Below are 17,720 nucleotides of genomic sequence, written 5' to 3' on the forward strand. Positions count from 1 at the left end.
TCGGCCCCTCACTGGTGCAGCAGAGATGTTAGAAACGAGTCCTGCTTCAGATGAAACCCAACATTATTGGAGGTGACTAACAAAAGCATTTCTTTTGAAGTACATTATTAGGAGCATTTTTTATTTTATATAAACATACAAAGTGGTGCAAAAGGTAGTTTATCCTCATCGGGGGTCAAATGCAGAAAGTCATCATGTTTATTGACCTCAGACCTCAGTAGGAATAAAAGCCCCATAGACAGGATTAGTACACATTTTTTAATAACATGGCACAATTTACATAACACAAGTTTAAATGAAGAGCATGCTGAAGATTCAGTCGCTTCATTTTTTTCATTTTTGTACATGATCTAGAAAGACTTCACCTTTTTCCCTGTACATGGTTAACGGCAAAAGAAAAAAAAATCTCCTTTAACAATCTTTTTGCAATACGCATTGACTAACCACTATGGCTCTGGTGGACATTTTAATGTGGGATTAAAAAACACTGCACGACATGATATCAAGTTTGAAGCGCACAACTAAACCTTCAGTGAACTACTAAAATAGATCTCTGCTCATTAGAAACAAACTGTTCGTAGTTTAAACTTTAAACTTTTTTGTCTTTTGATTTTGTAGGGACAACAACTCAGGAAATCACTTTAATTACTAGGTGACCAACAGAACATATTTCCAAAACGTGTACTTTACACTCCTTAAGTGGGGATAATGTGCTGTCATGGTGTTAAATGTGCTGCATTCTCCCCAGAACTAGGCAGGTCGGAACTGAGAGAAGGAAGAGTGGACATTTGTGCTGCTTGTCTTAGACATTGCAAATCTTTCAAATACAATTCCTTCTTCAAGTGTGTTTTTGGATTGTCAGTACAATTGATCATATTTAAGAGAAAATACCTCCTGTTTTTCGTTTAATCTAAATTGCGACCTACAACATCTGCATGGTTCGGTTAAAGCTTGTGTCTGAGTAGTGGAGAGAATACAGCTTCTGTCCGTCTCTTGTTACGCGGTCAGTGGTGAGAAGGCCAGCTTTCAGAAAGGGAGCCGAGACATTTGTTGCATAGTTGAACATGGGGTCCTCTGGTACAATGCTAATCAGCAGCGTCCACTTAAAGAAACAGAAAGGAAATAGCAAAAAGCACATTCTGAATCACTGCTGGAATACTCCTCTATTTACATGTGTTCAAAGTAAAGCTTTCAAAACATCCGTTTGCATATTTGTACCGTGATTTTTAGTCCACACAGAGTTAGCAGAGCCGCTGTACACATTATCTACACACTGCTGTCTGTCAGTGATAAAGTTCCTGTACATTCCAAAACCGCTCATTCTCATCGTGCGTCACTTTGCCAAACAGGAGAAAGAATGCACACAAAAAGCTGCAGCAAACCGCAAGGAAAATCCTTGAATTCTTTTTTTTCCACGGTAATCGTCTCTTTGTCGTTTTTTACAAAAACAATTCATTGTGAGGGCATTTCTCTGCCCACATAAGTTATTCACAGCTATGTTACAGTCTTGCTTGGTGCGAGGCACAGAGTCACTGAGTCCGCCGCGGCTCACCGTGCCTCGATGTCTTTGTGAGCCGGTCTGTCTCTGATATCTGAGGCCAGGGGAGTAGTCCGTCTGGGGGAGCCTGGCCGGGCACCCAGCGTGGGGATGAGAGGGGGCGGGGCACTCAGGGATGCGGTGGGTGGTGTTTTGTTCAGCATGCCGTTCTGGTGGGCGGCGGCGGCGGCAGCAGCAGCCGCGGCGGCCGAGGGGCTCACCCTGGAGTAGTGCATGCCTGGGAGTCCAGGGGCCATGAGGCCCGGGGGCGGGTGTGGTAGGTGTCCGTCAAGGGCAGGATGGTGCATTGCCGGGTGGAGGCGCCCGTGCTCGTAGTCCTCTCTGAGCATGTTGAGTCGCTCGCGCTCCTCCATATGGGCACGCTCCTGCTCCCTCCTCTGCTCCAGGGCCAGCGGGTGGATGTGGTCGCGATTAAAGTCGTGAGGCTCACGGTCCCTGTAGGAGCGCTCCGCCTCGTAGAGGCGAGGCGCCGCCAGCCGGTGCAGAGGGTCATTCCTTAGCAACAGGTCCCTGGTCAAAGGGTCCCGTCTGTGAATGTCCAGGCCCCTGTAGGGGTCCCTCATTGGGTCCCAGTGGAAGGCGGGGTAAGGGAACCTGTCCGCCCCGGGGATGGGGCTGATGCCCATGAAGGGCGCCACCATTCGAGTTCTCTCCAGACCACTGATGCTGTTCATGGGGTGAACGCCAGCCATGCTCATAGGCATCGGCATGGAGGAGGGAGGGTGGAGGTTCGGCGTGGAGGGTGCCTGTGTGGGGTGCTCACTAGCCCGCTCTATGGCTCCATCCTGCTCTTCCTTCCGCTCTTCCTTCACCTTCACCTCGCTGTTCTTCTTCTGGTGCTCGTATTGAAGCTCTCCCTTTTTCTCTGGGACCTCCCTGCTCAGCCCGCCGTTGGGACGTTCAAGGCTGGTCTGACGGATGTAGGGCGATGGCGTCCCCCTATTAGACACTTTGTCCTCTGACACTCGGCCATCGTGGATGACGGGTGCATCCTTGTCGCTGTGCTGGTTGTCTTTGAGCTTATGGTCATCCGTGCCGTTGTCTTTCCAGGAGTCTGAGTGCTCCCTCTCCCTGTCCTTGGCCTTCTCCTTGTCCCTCTGAGGCTCTCCAGAAGCCGGGGCCAGGTGGTTCCTGTGGTGCTCAGGAGGCCGGGTGTGGCCCAGGAGGCTGATGGGGTTGACAGGGACTGGGGACGGATGGCTTGAATGGCGCTTTTCTACAGAGTCCCTATAAGCACAAGAAAGTCCCTCCATCATTTACAGTAAATTAGCCCTCTTATATTCATAATTCATATAAAAAGCAAAACAACTAAAATAATGAATAATAATGCCTTTTTATGGTTCTCGGGCTAGAGAAGTCACATTTGGCATCACCCACCTGTCTTTGTTGTCTTTACTGACCAGCGGGTCCCGTTTGTCAGAGTCTCGGTCCCGCTCGTGCGAGCTGGCTGAGGCGCTCCTCTCAGAGTCTCCGGGCTTCAGCCAGGGTGGCGGCGTGGGGAAGGAGGGCGGCGTGCGGTGCAGGCGGTTCCACGGCTCCTGGTGGCCGCTGTTGCTGCCGAAGTGCTGCTGTGCGTTGGGGCCATCTTTGTGGCCAAACATTGCATTGGCCGCTGTTAGGGATTCAACACGTGGAAAAACACGGCAGGACGCAAGTTAAATGCGTATCTCAACAATTTGCTGGGGGGGGGGATATCAACGTTCAAATTATACTGCTGGTAAATGGAGCATTAGCAGCAATAACTCTACTTGAATTGCTATAGCAAAAACATTACAACAATAGAAAGCTTGAAAGGAGAAATTGTTTGGCAGTCCTGACGGTGATTGTATGGTAACCATGGTAACCAAGAACATCCTTTGTGAGTTTAAAACTCACTTAGTGCTGGATTGCCCAGTCCCCCGAAGGCTGATGAACTGAGGGTTCCCAGTCCGCCAAACGATGCAGGCCTACCAAAAGGTTCTGGGGGGGAGACACCACATGTTACCAGTAATCCAATCACATCTATTTCACATCGAGACTGACAAGAACTGGATTTGAGGGTACCTAAGTGAGATGCTTGGGCGAGGAAGTTTCCGGGATGGTGGGGTGGATGACCGAAAGGACCTGCTGATGGGTGTGTGGGACCTGAGGAGGGAGACAGGCATCACAGAAACGTCACTCGGGTTGGGATTGATGGTGTGACACGGACATCAAATTATTATTTACTTTACTATCTAAAACAACTAGAGCCTGATAGACAAATTACAAAACTAATTCAGAAACAAGACAGTTTAAATATGTTGTCCACTAGATGGCGCTAACAAGGTGGTTCTTTAACTGTAAAATGTCCAGTTCAATAGATTTCTGTCATTATGTTAAGATCCATAATCACAGTTTTTATCCAAACCAGCAGCAAGATTTTGGCTGGTACCCGGCATTGCAGCCTGTTGCATCATTGAGTTTCACTGCTAAGCTTAGTCTTTGACAGGAAGTTCAGCAGCCAACAGCTGGAAGAAAACATGAATAATAGTTTCCTCTTGAATCTAATGTGAGAAATACTATTAAGGACGATGCACTGCAGTGATGAAACACAGTATGTGTCCTCACAACACAAGAGCTGGTTGTTATTTCCAGAAACACATGCTTAGTTGAAATCCCTAATGATCTTTATTATTTTGATTATGGGGACAAATGGTTTATCGCTGTCTCTGCTTAACTCCAGTGTTTCCCCTAAGTTTACAACTTCTGGGTTGGGGGGCTGCCCCCAGTTATAATGGTAGGGGGAAACACTTAACTCTGTAACAATAACATAAGCAATGGAGAGAAATGACCGGCTGTATCATTATTAATCATCGATCAAACTCACCGGCGGCGGAGAAGAGCGTGGCGGGCCGCGCCAAGTCGTTGGGGTGATGGATTCCACCGAAGAGGCTCGGGCCCGGAGGTCGACTCAGAAAGTCCGGTTTCAGGCCAAAGTCTAACTTGTGAGGGTCGACCTGCATCTGCTGCTAGAAGGCGGCAGATCGATGGAGAGGAACACATGTAAAACCCCTTTACACGACAAAGACTGATGATGGTTTCATTAACTTAACACATTGTGAAATCACTTAGCCTTACATTTAATTCAGACACAAATGTTGGCTCTATTTTATTTTTTTAGTGAATGACCAAAACAATCATAAATAAGCACGTATTATCTTCCCACTGTTAGCAGAGGGAGGAATCAGATGAGTCCTCACCTTCACTTTCTGTTGGTGGTGGTATATCTGCCAAGCGATATGGACATGCATGGCGCACCACTTCCCTGGTTTCTATGGATACAAGACAAAAACTATCAGGAAAAAGAGGACATTACTGCTACTAACTTACATATTAAATAGGTAATTGTGTGGTAGGTGCCCAATTTTTTAATATATTCCGTTGTTATCTTTCTTTACATCAATCATGTCTCTTGTTCAAGGTTATCAGACCCATATTTAATGGATATAGTGCTACAGTGGCAATTATCCTCATGTAACACGACAATGATATGAACAATGCATACCTATCTGATACCATTACGTCACCAGAAGATGACTGTGATAGCTTTTCAATGCATGTCTACATTTAAGCAAAGTCTATCAATAGCATTTTCACATTCGCTTCGTTGTAGCATAGACTAAAAGTGCTCTTTTAATTAAATTGTTCTATTAGCAAAACCCTTTAAGGCAGCATTGCTGTACTTGTGTGTGTGCGTCAGGGTGCAGGAGACTGAAACACTGCAGGCGATTAGCACTCACCCTGAGAACGGGCCGGAATGGATCCGTTAGCTACAGGGGGGAATGAAAGGGAGTTGAGTTATTTTGCTGTCAATCAAATTGCTTCTAACTAGTCTCAGTGTGTGGCATCCATTATAAACCAAATTAAAATGTAAAAATGTCCCTTTTAAATTAAGCATTTCACAAGTAATTAAAACATTGGTATTCCTGTGGGACCAAATACATGGGATACAAATAAATCAATACCGACCAACAGGGCAGACCGAGCTATCCATAAACCAAAGCATATGAAGTCCTTAAAATTAATTACTAGGTGTTAAAAGCCTTTTTTTGATGACTCAAATACTTATGCAACACATCCAGAAGACCAAAAGGTTATCCCTACATTGCAAGTATTGTGTAATGTGTGCTCTTACCCTGGGGTCCTTCTGTAAGAATGTGTGTGGGATGCCTCCTTGTCTTGTTGTTCCATCAAGTGGATTAGAGGTCTAGAGAGCACAGATGGAAAACAAGAATCTCTGTAAATATCTCCTAGATTGAGTTTATGTGTGTGTGTGTGAGAGAGCAAGAACATGTGTGTCTTACCTTGGGCTGGAAGGCGCCCTGCAGCGAGCCGAAAGGCCCGGTCGGGGGGATGACGGGCGGGAGGCCAGACATGGCCGGTGGGTAGGAGTGAAACAGCTGAGGGGGGAGAAGAGGGAGGTTGGTCCGTTAGGTGAATGCAGGACAGCAGTGATGTGACAGTAGCTGATGAATATTTTTTCCAAAACTGCTTGGATGTGGAAAGTTGCAAATGATTGCATTCATGTTTCATATTTCCTGCTTATTCTTGGTGGATTTAAATAAGGAGAAAATCCTACTTTAATGTGAAAAATAGAATGTTGTAATACAAGCAAAAATCCTTGTATACCAAACGTGCTCAAGGCTTCCGTGAAACTATCCTGTGGAGAAACCACTGGTAATTAACCACTCACTCAAGCTACGTTTTCTTGTCAATAAATTAACATTTAGAGAATGTTTTTCATGTCTCTGAACTTGCATTTCTTTAATTATGGATGGAACAGAATTATTTAAACTCGGGATGCTGGGATGAGTTATTATTAGAAGCGCTCGGGGAGATGCTGTGAGGTTTTTAATGCAATCTGTTTATCTTTGTGCATTACGTTTTAAGATGTCAGTATGTTATACAGCGAGGAAATGGCTTCAGGGTATTTGCTGCTATCATGATAACGGCGAGGAAATATTAAAAATCTGAAATGAAGCACTTGAAGCAAACAAAGTAACAACATTCCACTACATCTATTTGGCCCGGGGTTGGTCGGAATAAAAAGGGGGGATTTTTCAGATATTAAAATCTTCCTCAAGGCTCGGGTTGAAGAGAAAGCAAACGTTTGAAGGCACACACAGCATGTGTATGGAGGCTTGAGCAAACATGGTAGAAGAGCGGGGACCATTGTTTCCAATAAGTCAACTCTGGCGAGTGATAAGTTAGCAGGCAAACACAAATGCAACCAGGCCAAACAAAGACATCATATTTGCCTGGCAATAATGCAGTCGACTGTGTATGCAGCCACTGTCTCTCTCTACTAATGTCTATGCCACATCATTTTAGCCTTGTGCTCAGATATCGAGGAATCCAGAACGCTTTCATTAAGCACAACATATGTCGGGGATAAAGGGTGAGATGGTACGGCTCGGATGCTTACAGTGTTCTTTAAGAGGTCTTGATTACACACCTACGCACAGAGCTCTAACTCCTACTTGCATGGGATGAAATGGCATAGTGGGAAAGCAGCACATTAAGCGGTAGGTAAACTCACACTGTGTCTGTAGAAGGGGTCCACTTTAGTTGGGTATTTTTCAAACTGTAGGAGAGATAAAACAGTTCAATCACAAGGCTGCAGAGAAAACACAGAACACAAAACATAACAAGAACCCGTAACAGTGTGCAAAATGCATCACATTGTATTTTAGGACTAAAAACCCAATTAGAGATTGATATTATGATTCAAGATCTAAAATGTGAACTGAGATACAAAGTATTACAGCTTTTCCAAACAAATCTGTCTTCCTGCCCTTTTCCTGATCACGTGACAACCTTTTTTTTCATTTGGTCTCCCTTTAGTGGTGCAGCAAAGTCTCAGGACGAACATTTCCCCAGTCAAGACTAAACACTGCAGCCATAAAGAGCCTTTTTATGGCCTCATTAGCTGTCAGAGGCCTCACTGTGCTGCCTTTGAGGTATCATCAGAGCCAAGGGAACCCTCTATGGGCCAGACCATTATGAATGTGTGAGTGTGTTTGTGTGCGTTTTAGGTCTAGCCGCCCATTGCCTGTGGTCTTTCCCAACAAGCACTGGGGCTCCTTAATGCAAAACATTTGCCAGTAATGAAAACCCCCAAACAGGACTAAAATGATGTCATTAAATTCAGAATGAATTAAGTGTATTATGCTCTGAACGCTGGCTCAGAAGTTAACATGCTTCGGGCAAGTTATTGCCAATTTAGAAAATAACGGTGACTCAAGTCTGGAGTTGCAGAGTACGCCAGAGAAAACACTAGAAAGGCTTTCTGGGAAACCAAAGGCATGATTATACATGACTGACACATATGGTCATCATCCAAAGGCAGCCACAGAAACCCTGAGGCTAAAGCGTGCTGCTTACACACATGTCGTGTAAAATCTTAACTCTCAAAACCACAAGGTACAGCTCTCCACACGTACACATGTAGAACACTGAGACAACATTTGACCCTCTCCAGCCCCACCATCCCAAAAGGTGTGTTTTACTTATCCTCACATTTCTGGCAGGGGTACGCACCATGGGCGGTGCCGGGGTGGGCATGATGGCGTGGGGGAAGGGCGTGAAGGTGTGCTGATGGGTGTGCTGGTGGGTGTGTTGGTGCTGATGCTGGTGCTGGTGCTGATGCTGATGCTGGTGCTGGTGGAACTCTGTGCGCAGGTAGGGCGGGGGGCCCAGCGAGGCGCCACGGTCGGCGTTCTGGGAGGCCAGGAAACGGGTGTTGAGCTCCTGGCGCAGAAGGTCTTGCTCTGCAGAAGGGGGGGAGGATTAGGACTGTGTTTGGGAGGCTCTATGAAACAAAAACATTTAATATCTTATTAAGTGTCTATAATATCTATTAATTAATCGCTGGTTCCCCTCAGAGACACATAGGAGGGTCCCGGACTCCAATGTAAGGGGCTAAATCTGTCACCTCCACGTCAAAGCTATCAAATAAAGGGAACCTTGAATTGGCTGTGATTATCAGCATGTCATTGTAAACGTAAGTGTTGCACTGCTGAAAATGGTTTCTGGGTGTGATTTGATAGACTACAGGTCCTCTGAGACCACAACAGCTGTTGTTCTAATAACCTCTGCACTGCCTGCAGAGAGAGAAAATATTTCATGTGATTGCTGGCTTTTCTTCTAAATTCAACAAAACGCGCCTTGAGAGATTAATTCTGCTCCAGGGTAACCTTATCCGTCCTATTCCACAGTGACTTACTACAATATTTTCTCTGCATTTATTTGAAGATTTATTGGGCTGGGGGTTCGGGTGGAATTTTCTCTATATAAAAATGTCATTAGTATCTTTTGAACTAAATCTAGCGCGCTCTGTTCCGTATTGACCAAATTGATTTTTTTAAGGTGAGCCCCCCACTCCCTCTAGTCCTTCACTGAACCTGACATTTAGCTCGACGGCATTGCGTGCAAATGCGCAAAGGGTCACGTAACGTCAGTGTGGCCTGACCTGCTGGTGGGTATCAGCGGGGTGTAGAGAATCCCAGCGTGACTGAAAGAGTGTGAGCTGTCGTCACGACTACAAACCGCTGGCATGGAGAACATTTGGACAGGCAAATGGATACAACACGTGGCTAAATAAGAGTCTACTGTGTGTTGTTTATTGCCAGCTGAATGTGCTATCCTCCGCCACATCACTTGGGGGCAATGTGGGGATGTTTGGAAGCAGCTCGTGTTGCTTACCTGAGTAGGCACTTCCAGCAGCAGGATGTCCGGGTACTGGCAGCGTGTTAGACGTAAGTGGTGGTGGTGGAGGCAAGGCCGCTGGAGGAGCGAACATATTGGGGTGATGTGGATGCGGCGAGGACTGCAAGGCAGAGGGGAAGCTGTGGGGGGTGCTCTGGTTAGCCGCCAAGGGCAGCGGGAAGGCGGGGGCTGCTGCCGCTGGAGGAGGTGGGTGGTGGGGGAGGTGCAAAGAGGGAGCAGGGAGCCCGTGGGGCTTGGAGCCCGGGGTGCTGCTCCTGCTGCTGTTGGAAAGAGAAAGACGGAGAAAGGAGCCAGGTCAAGTCAGGCGTGATCAGTCAAAATTAACACTTGTTCCTCTGCATCCCCTCGTCTCCATCTGCTACGACGCTCAATTCCCCGCACAGTGTTTTCACACATCGACTGTCACCCATTTACAAACGCCTCCCTGCCTCTCCCTTGCGCTTCACAGAATCCAGGGCAAACATGATCCGCGAAAACGCCACATTCACAACCCCCTTCGGATGCAAATAAACCACCGCTGGCAGGCATAACAGAATGTGCGTGTCTTTGAACGGTCTGTTAAGGCATTTCCTCCTGAGCCAGGTAGGGAACATGTGCATCGGAAATGGGATGAGAGCGAGGGAGGACGTGTATGCGTGTGTGAGCAAACAGTCTTTTGTGCTGTGTGTTTTCCCTGGGGGCCAGTCACAGAGCTTGCGTTTCCACGGCTCTCCGCGCCAAGCCCGAAAAGCTCCTCCGCAGTGGCCGCTCTCTGCTGTGGGCCCCCGGATTATTCACAGTGGGTGCCAGGCCCTGTTGGCGCACTGGCAGACTGGCAGCGCAGGGAAGGCCGGAGCCAAGTCCTCAGAGTCTGCAAGGCAGAGCTGCTGTTGGGACAGAGTGGTTTCTGAAGGAGCAATCCTGGAGTCTTAACTCAATGGGGAGAGCTTCATAGGGCTCGGTGCCTCTCAACAGGCCGACAACAGCTCTACTATTGTTATTTCCAATAAAACAGGATTGTTTGAGCAATCAGCAATATGAAGTGTTTCATATTTCACCGCGACGAATACCTGCGCTTGTACTTCTCTCCTGCGGATGTTGTACTATGTTGCACTCAGGGTGGAGTACAGCCCTTTTATTCCGTCGTTTACAATCAGTGCTACTGACCCGGCATCATGCAGACTTCCAGCTCACGAGGTACTTTAGTATTTGGGAATACTGTATGGGAATATGGAGGCGCTGCATCAAAGCACACGCGAGACGTGAAGTGTGTTATCAGCCTTACCTGTGACCGTTGAGACTGAGGCCGTTGTAGGCGGAAAGGGGCCGGGGGTGGCAGCGTGATGGGGGCCGGTGGGGCCCGGCCTGGCTGGGGTGCTGCTGGTGAGGGTGATGGTTGGGGAGGGCAGGCGATGGCGGGTTTGGGTGGAGGGTGGGCGTCGGTGCAGGCCGGGGGTGCGCCAGCAGTTCGGGCTGGTGCTGTGGCCGGGGAGGGGGGGGCGGTGAGGGCTCTTGGCCCTGGGCGAGAGGCAGGGCTGCGGGTGTCCGAGGCCTAGGGAGAGCCTCTGAGTGTGGCGGCAGGTTTGCAGAGGTCAGAACCTGGGTAGGGCCGTTTGTCTGAGTCCGTTTCGGCAACAGGGGCCGGGGGACGGACGGATGGTGGTGAGCTTGGGGCAGGGGGAGGGCTTGGGGGGGGCGAAGCTGCCTGTGGGGGCTGGAGGCAGAGGATTGGGGGTCCCTGCAGGTCTCCTGGCTCCTTTCCTGACTGCGCTCTAGGCCAGACACCTGGAAGAGGCCTGGCCCGTGAGGCTCCTGGCTGCCATTGGTGGAGAGCACACTGATGCCAAACTCTGGAACTGGGTACAACAGAAAGAGAAAAACGTCACTTTCAAAGCTGCTGCTCCATTCACACATGCAATTTTACTGACACCCAACTGCATTGTGGATTTCAGTTAGCATACACCAAGCAGAGATGCTTAGCTATGTGTGCATTCCCAGCTCTCACAGAGGAGTTGTGTGTGTGTGTGTGTGTGAGCTGCAGGCCTTCTGTAGACCATGGTCGTTATAACTGCTATCTCTACTGCTGTGCTTGGTGCGTTGTGCTTTGAGCTGACTAACTGACACACATCTTTTCCTACTCCTCCTACTGACACACCCTTCCGGGGTTTGCAGCTGTGCCAGCACACGCAACAATTCCTGAGCCCTTTCATGCAGCCTTTAACATGGTCCCTGGGGACAAATTACACAGCTGAAATGTGTGTTTCTGGTTCAGGCTGAATCAGTTTTTATCGTACACAAAACAAAGTCGCCTTCATTTCAAGGTTGTAGCTTCATCTTCTTTTTTTTCCTCCCTGGATGAAAGAACTTCAATTTGCTGGACAAATTAAATGTATTCTGGTCCAATTTGTTCCTCAGGGATTTCAGCATATACCTGCTACTCACTGGAACAGCTGTGATCGATTGGGTATAGAAGCTGGATACAAGTTTGCATGGACATTTGCATAGTAGCAGATATTTCATAACCAACTTTCTTCTTTTATTTCCTTAATCCCAACACAGTAATTAAAATATAATATTCGTCTATTGAATATAGAGTGATGGCTGCTATATTATATTGCATTGTTGCAAGGACGCTGCACGCCGGGGGGCATTTATCTTATTGTCTGACAAGGGGAGGATTCATTTTATGGAATTTCAGTAAATAGCAAAAACAGAAATGATTTACCATTTAAGGCTGTGTTGGGAACTGTTAACGAATCCACCGAATGAATAATAACAGCAAAAAACATGTTGAAGTCCCACAGAACAATAGCTAATACGCTGCATCCAGCAGGGACTTTCTCCTACAGAACAAAGTGCTCAGACATCAGCAGTCAGCTTGGCTGCTCCAGAGGGAAAGAGGCTCATGGGGGATGACAGTGCATACATAAACTGTAATTAACTCTCTCGGAGCCCAGAGGGGGTTCAGGGCCAGGAGCTAGTTAAATCCTTTACCTGCCAAAGAGGTGTAGATGGGAACTAGTTATTCTAGGTTGCACTCAAGAGGTGCCGCCTGTCACAGTGGGCTGCCATCTCTCTGACACATGATCCCCTGCAGACCAACCCCACCGGGAGCAAGCTGAGCCAACGGGGCCCTGCCAGAACCTTTCCCCATTAGCATTACAATGCAAAGCGAGGTATTAGCAATCCCCTCGTGCATGTGATATTGTAGTTTAGGGTCAGGAGAGGTCATTCCTGGCGCAAAATCGCAATCAATATCTACAACAACAGCTATTGAGTCCTGCCCTGTATGGGAGAGCTTACAGGGACATCTGTCAGCCTGTCAGGAGACAAAAGACTTCCTTTGCCAGGCTGAAGTGTTTTCATAACAGCCTCTGTTAGCCGACTTTGGACAAGCATAGATAACGGAGCTTCCTACATGATGCAGAGAGCCGTCAGTTTCAAAGTGAAGTGATCCTTACAGGGAGAAACCTTCAGGTGGTCTGCAAACACAACGCATCCCTGAACAGGAAAACCCTTAAATCCATCCCCCTCACCCCTGTCAATCTTCTCCACTTACAAATGCTATTGCTGGGAGAGACTGCTGCTCAAACAGCTTCACCCCAGCCGACGGGAGAGGGGAAATTCCCACTTCTCAATTCTCCCGCTGTACCTCTCAGTCCCTGGGGTCCACGGCTTGTTTTTGAGAATGTGCTAACACGCAAAAAAAAGGGTGTCTATTCTGGTCATAATGAAGACTCCAGGGCCGCGAGGAGCTGGGAAGGAGACAAGAGGAGTGTATACGCCAGCGTCCCTCCCGCGAGGGTTAATTTGCCAGTCTTCTTTATCCCTGGAAACAAATAAGCGCAATTCCCGCTTGGGTTACTCAGAACGCAGAGCCCGGCTGTTTCTCGGCGTTTCAGTAGTATTGCGGCTTCTAACTAGTGCACGATTCTCGCTGGAGCATTGCAGCGGAGAATGAGGGCCTCACTGGTTAGGAAAAGGACGGATTTAAGAGGTGAAGGGGGTACAGGAGGTCTTTGTGGAGGTCAGCTGTGTGTGCGTGTGTGTGAATGAGCAGGAAAGCCATTCATTAAGGCTGGATGTCAGGGGACCCCGCCAGGGGCTTAGGGGGATAACTCATTAAGTTGGGCTGAGCCATCGCCTTCTGTTCACACATGTCGTTGAAGATACAGAGCAGCACGTACTCAACAGACTGAAAGATCTAGTATAATGTGATAAATGAAAAATACCAGTAAAAATAACAATATGAGGAATACTCAGGACAATTTGAACACTGCCTCCAGACAAGTTATGGAGTCTGTACTTGTTCACATTTTTGTATGTGTTGCTTATCACAGCCTGTAAGGTTAAGAGGACTGTGCATTGGTTGGTTAATGGTCCTTCATCAGGAAGGTATCTCGATTGGTACAGCCTCCCACAGAGGGAGGGAGAGGAGGTCTGTTTTTGTGAGATGCAGAACATTAGGAAGTTAAATATGATGTTAGGTCATTACTGCAGAACATAAGGGGATTTAATTAGCATAATATGTTTAATTGCATTCCCTGGATAAAGCCTTGCCCCATATAAATGATTAACAACCAACCGCCAAGAACATCATCTTTCAAAAAGCGCAGCTAGCAGGCAGGCACTTGCCCTTTTTAAATATACATTAGCGTCCAACTTGCGCCAAAACCACTTTGATAATCTCTCTCTCTCTCTCTCACGTGCGTGGGTGGATATTACAGCCTACAACTGGGCCTGGAGACATCCTGACAAATGTATGGCTGTTAAGACCTGTGTGACATCCCAAGCCTCCGCCCCTTGGCATCACCCCTTCCATCTCATCCCTCCCAAAATAGTGCTTCTATGGCATTCTAAGCCCTCACACTCATATATTGGATTTCATCCGGGCAGGGGTTGCATAGCTTCAATCACACAGAAACAACGACCTAACACATCGCAGGAGCCATGAGACTGGCAGCTGAGCCGAGGCCGCTGTGTGCGCGCCAGGGTTGTGCGAAATGCAGAGAGCGCTGAGCTCTGAAACACACCGATGCCAGAGCCTCAGAGACGAGGCTGCTGTCTGGCCAAACTACCAGAAAACAGCGCTAATTCAAGCCAGAAAAATGCCAAGCAGCTAGAGATGGAAGTAGCAGCTTTCTCACTTTATTCCTCTTTTGATGAGAAACACTGCATGTTTTTAAATCCTTTACTAGATCCGGCTAAAGTAACCACAGCTGTCAGACAATGTCATAAATTACGGTATAAATGGAATGGAAAAAAATCAAGAACAAGATGATGCCGATTTAATGTTTGTTTTGTATCACACACACAACACATCGGTGGCCGTGAACAGAGTGTTTTGAACTAGAGACAACTGTTGCAAAGACAGAAACCGATAATGCCCAAAACAAGTTGGGAAGGGGGGAGGAGAAGCCTGCTCGGTAGTATGGACTCAGGGGCACGCACCTATGATGCAATGGCAGGTAACCTCTGCAGAGCTGTGCTGTGCAGTGTCATGCAGCTACGCTAGCCTTTACTGCTATCATCTAGTGGCGAGAGACCCACGGGATGAGCAACAACACGCTAGAGGCTTGTGAGACTGTACTGAACGCTGCTTTGTTTAAAATGCTAATGTCGCTAAGATGCTGATCTATAGCAGGTGGGATACCATTACTCTACCATTTATCATTTCCAAACACAAAGTGAGTTAAGTTAATGAGTTAATGCTGATGGTCACGTCATGGAGGTATTTGGTCACACACAATACATAATAGTAGTGCAGTAATTAAAATTGGAATGAAATGGGATTCTAAATGAAAAGTCAAAGATAAGGTGAATCTGAGGGGAACATGAACATCTAGATCAAATCATAAAGCTGAAATAATAGGTCAATGAAGGTGAATGATAAAGCTAAAAGACAATTTATTAGAAAACAAAAACATCAACCTCACGATGGTGCAAGCGTTCCAAGTATCATACATTAGTGTTCCTGATTCCATGGCTATGCATCCGTTTTTGAGATGATTATTCTATTTGGAACAAAGTTCAAGCATAGAGCATAAAAGCAGAGGTGAGGTTAAATTAAGTGTTGGAGGATTTAACAAAATGACAAATCAAGGCTAAATCAAATCTCTACCATGTTATTTAGCCTGGTATGAATGGGGATGAGAATGTAGCCTGTAGGCACTGGGAAACAAAAAATATAAAAAACCTTTTACTCTCTAAGGAGAAGCGACGACAACTTCAAAGCCAAGGACTGTCCGTCACAACTGACAGAGCTTTAAAGGGAAACTAATTCACTGTCGCCATTGCCAAGTCTTTTTCTCCATCTGGTATTCTCCATCTCGCTCCCTGTTGTGCAACAGTAAGCAGAATTAAGCCCAAACCACTAACGGATCACATCGCTCCTCCACCGGCAACTTTTTTTTATACCGAAAGAAGGCATTGCAGCAAGACGCTGGTGAATCACAACAAAGTGATTTATTTTGTCCTGACGTGTGGGCCTGCACCCGCAGCAGGTAAACAATGGTGAGGTTGCTGGGAGAAGGAACTTTTCTTTCTATTTGATCCTCTTTCCTCTGAGCACATCACCACCCAGCTTCTCCTCAGAAAACGGAAAAACAAACACAGGGAGACAGAGTGTTTGCTCAAGTTGAATCAATTAAAGACCACACTGCTGAACGGGGATATGTGGTCCTCATTTAAAATGTTGCCTTGCATTGGTATGTCTTGGTAAACATTCATTACAATCAGGATAAAGCTACTTGGTGGGCTTTCAGAAGCTGGTGAAATAAAATCTCCCTCCAAAATATTCACTGTCCCCAATTATGCAGAATGTTTTTCAACACAATTTGCCTCAGGGCTTAGTCTGCAAACCATTTAGACGGAAAACACCACTTGGTCGTTTTCCATCTCCATATTTTTCTGACAACTAAATTAGAGTGAAAATTGATCAGCAAGTGTTGACAGTGGTTCTGACCTCAGGAGTTGTTTAGATCGCATATCCTGTCCTCGGTGAGGGACCAGGCTGTTTATTTGTTCTCAATGGAGCCTGCAGTTGCATTAATGGCAGACATCTTTAACAGATCTTCATCCCACACAGAAGAGAACAATAAACGTGCTCACAGAAAACCCATCAAGCCGACACATACCACGCCGCCCGTCCTTTTTTCTTGCCATGCGTTCTTTACAGCAAATTGCCAGATTTTTAGGGGTGACCAGCACAGTGTAATGGAGTTAATAGAGTAACTACCTGTGTGTAATCCTGAAGTGCATTCTCTCACTGGGAAATCAGTGGTAAAACCCTGGAGTTCACATTAGTGGATGACATCTGTGCTCAACTCCCACATCCGTGCAACTGGAAGGTTCTCTGAGATCCCAGATGTTGTAATATTCTTCTCTGGTGCCCAAAGAGGAGACAGTCCATCTGCAGGAGCTTCACGTAACTTTCAGTCTGGAGTCATGTCGAGGAAATGGTTGGTAATGTTTATGAATGGAAGTGGTGAGACATGCACTTGGTCTGATAATCAGTTCTCAAAGAAGTTCAATTCTTGTGTGGGTAACCTCAGCAGGGGAAGCTCTCTCCGTGATCCCGTAGCCTCCAGAGTATCTCCAGTCTACTAGCGCTTTATCATTCCCTTCTTCAGGCCTGACGACTTTAACAGCATTAGCTGCTCTAAGAGCTGTAACAGTGATACCCTCCCATGTCCCCTGAGTGTCAGAGCACCTCACAGCAATGAGTTCACAGCTCACAGGCATGCATGTTGGACATGCCCCAGATGGGAACTCAGGGCGCTGGGGCCTGACAATGATGGACGCTCCCTTGCTGGCCCTCCCTGACGCTCCGTCATGTCAGCAGCTCTCTAAAGCTAAAGCCCAGAGGGGTGTTGGGTTACACAGTCTGGACATCCTGCCGGGTGGAGGGTCTTGGACTGGAGCTCTTATAATAGTGCTAGACTCCCCGGGGGCTCCCAGGGAAGGGGAGAGGGAAGCCAAACAGAAATAAAGACAGGGTTGGGGGTTAGGTGAGCGGGCCAAACTATTCTGGCTGCGAGAGCGTGACATGTGTAGTTTTTGGGTGAGAACACCACAGCGTGCTGGTATCCCCTCACAGTAACTCAAACCAGCGGTGATTGAGCAAAAGGCCAAACGCAGGTGGGAGGCGGCTGAAGAGAGCTGTTATGCCACTTTTAATCTATATTTCATGCCCGTCTCATTTGGTCTATGAATTTTGTATAACAAGCTATAAAGTCAAAGCAAGTGCGTAGGTAAATATAAATAGTGTATGTACATGCTGTGATGTCAACGTGTTCGCAGCTAACCGAGACATAAACCCCTGACTTCTATCTTGAGAGGGGAAGTGATCCTCCGTGAAATGGTAGCAATCGGGGGGGTAATTGGGCCAGATAAGCCACGGAATGTTCCGAGCTCTTCTGACAGATGCGACGCCATC

The 17,720-nt window shown here is 47.2% G+C and overlaps 1 protein-coding gene across 5 annotated transcripts in view; it reads right to left on the reverse strand.

Moving 5' to 3' along the window:
• Window positions 1-237: 237 nt before the first annotated feature.
• The window catches only part of auts2a (activator of transcription and developmental regulator AUTS2 a), a 245,975-nt gene continuing 228,492 nt past the window's right edge, over window positions 238-17,720 (reverse strand). For 2 of the 5 annotated variants that reach the window (XM_037466772.2, XM_037466777.2), the window contains 13 exons: window positions 10,569-11,139; window positions 9,281-9,564; window positions 8,096-8,346; window positions 7,116-7,160; window positions 5,881-5,976; window positions 5,712-5,783; window positions 5,317-5,346; window positions 4,777-4,848; window positions 4,404-4,545; window positions 3,602-3,682; window positions 3,434-3,517; window positions 2,936-3,182; window positions 238-2,785 (listed from right to left, as the gene is read on the reverse strand). In XM_037466772.2, coding sequence (XP_037322669.2) covers window positions 1,549-2,785; window positions 2,936-3,182; window positions 3,434-3,517; window positions 3,602-3,682; window positions 4,404-4,545; window positions 4,777-4,848; window positions 5,317-5,346; window positions 5,712-5,783; window positions 5,881-5,976; window positions 7,116-7,160; window positions 8,096-8,346; window positions 9,281-9,564; window positions 10,569-11,139 — 3,212 coding nt within the window. In that variant the 3' untranslated portion in view covers window positions 238-1,548. The remainder of the gene's footprint in view (window positions 2,786-2,935; window positions 3,183-3,433; window positions 3,518-3,601; window positions 3,683-4,403; window positions 4,546-4,776; window positions 4,849-5,316; window positions 5,347-5,711; window positions 5,784-5,880; window positions 5,977-7,115; window positions 7,161-8,095; window positions 8,347-9,280; window positions 9,565-10,568; window positions 11,140-17,720) is intronic. The other 3 variants (XM_062558016.1, XM_037466775.2, XM_062558015.1) reach the window with 3 other exon arrangements.

This window comes from Pungitius pungitius, chromosome 16, assembly GCF_949316345.1.
Source record: "Pungitius pungitius chromosome 16, fPunPun2.1, whole genome shotgun sequence".
In the NCBI taxonomy this organism is placed as follows: Eukaryota; Metazoa; Chordata; class Actinopteri; order Perciformes; family Gasterosteidae; genus Pungitius; species Pungitius pungitius.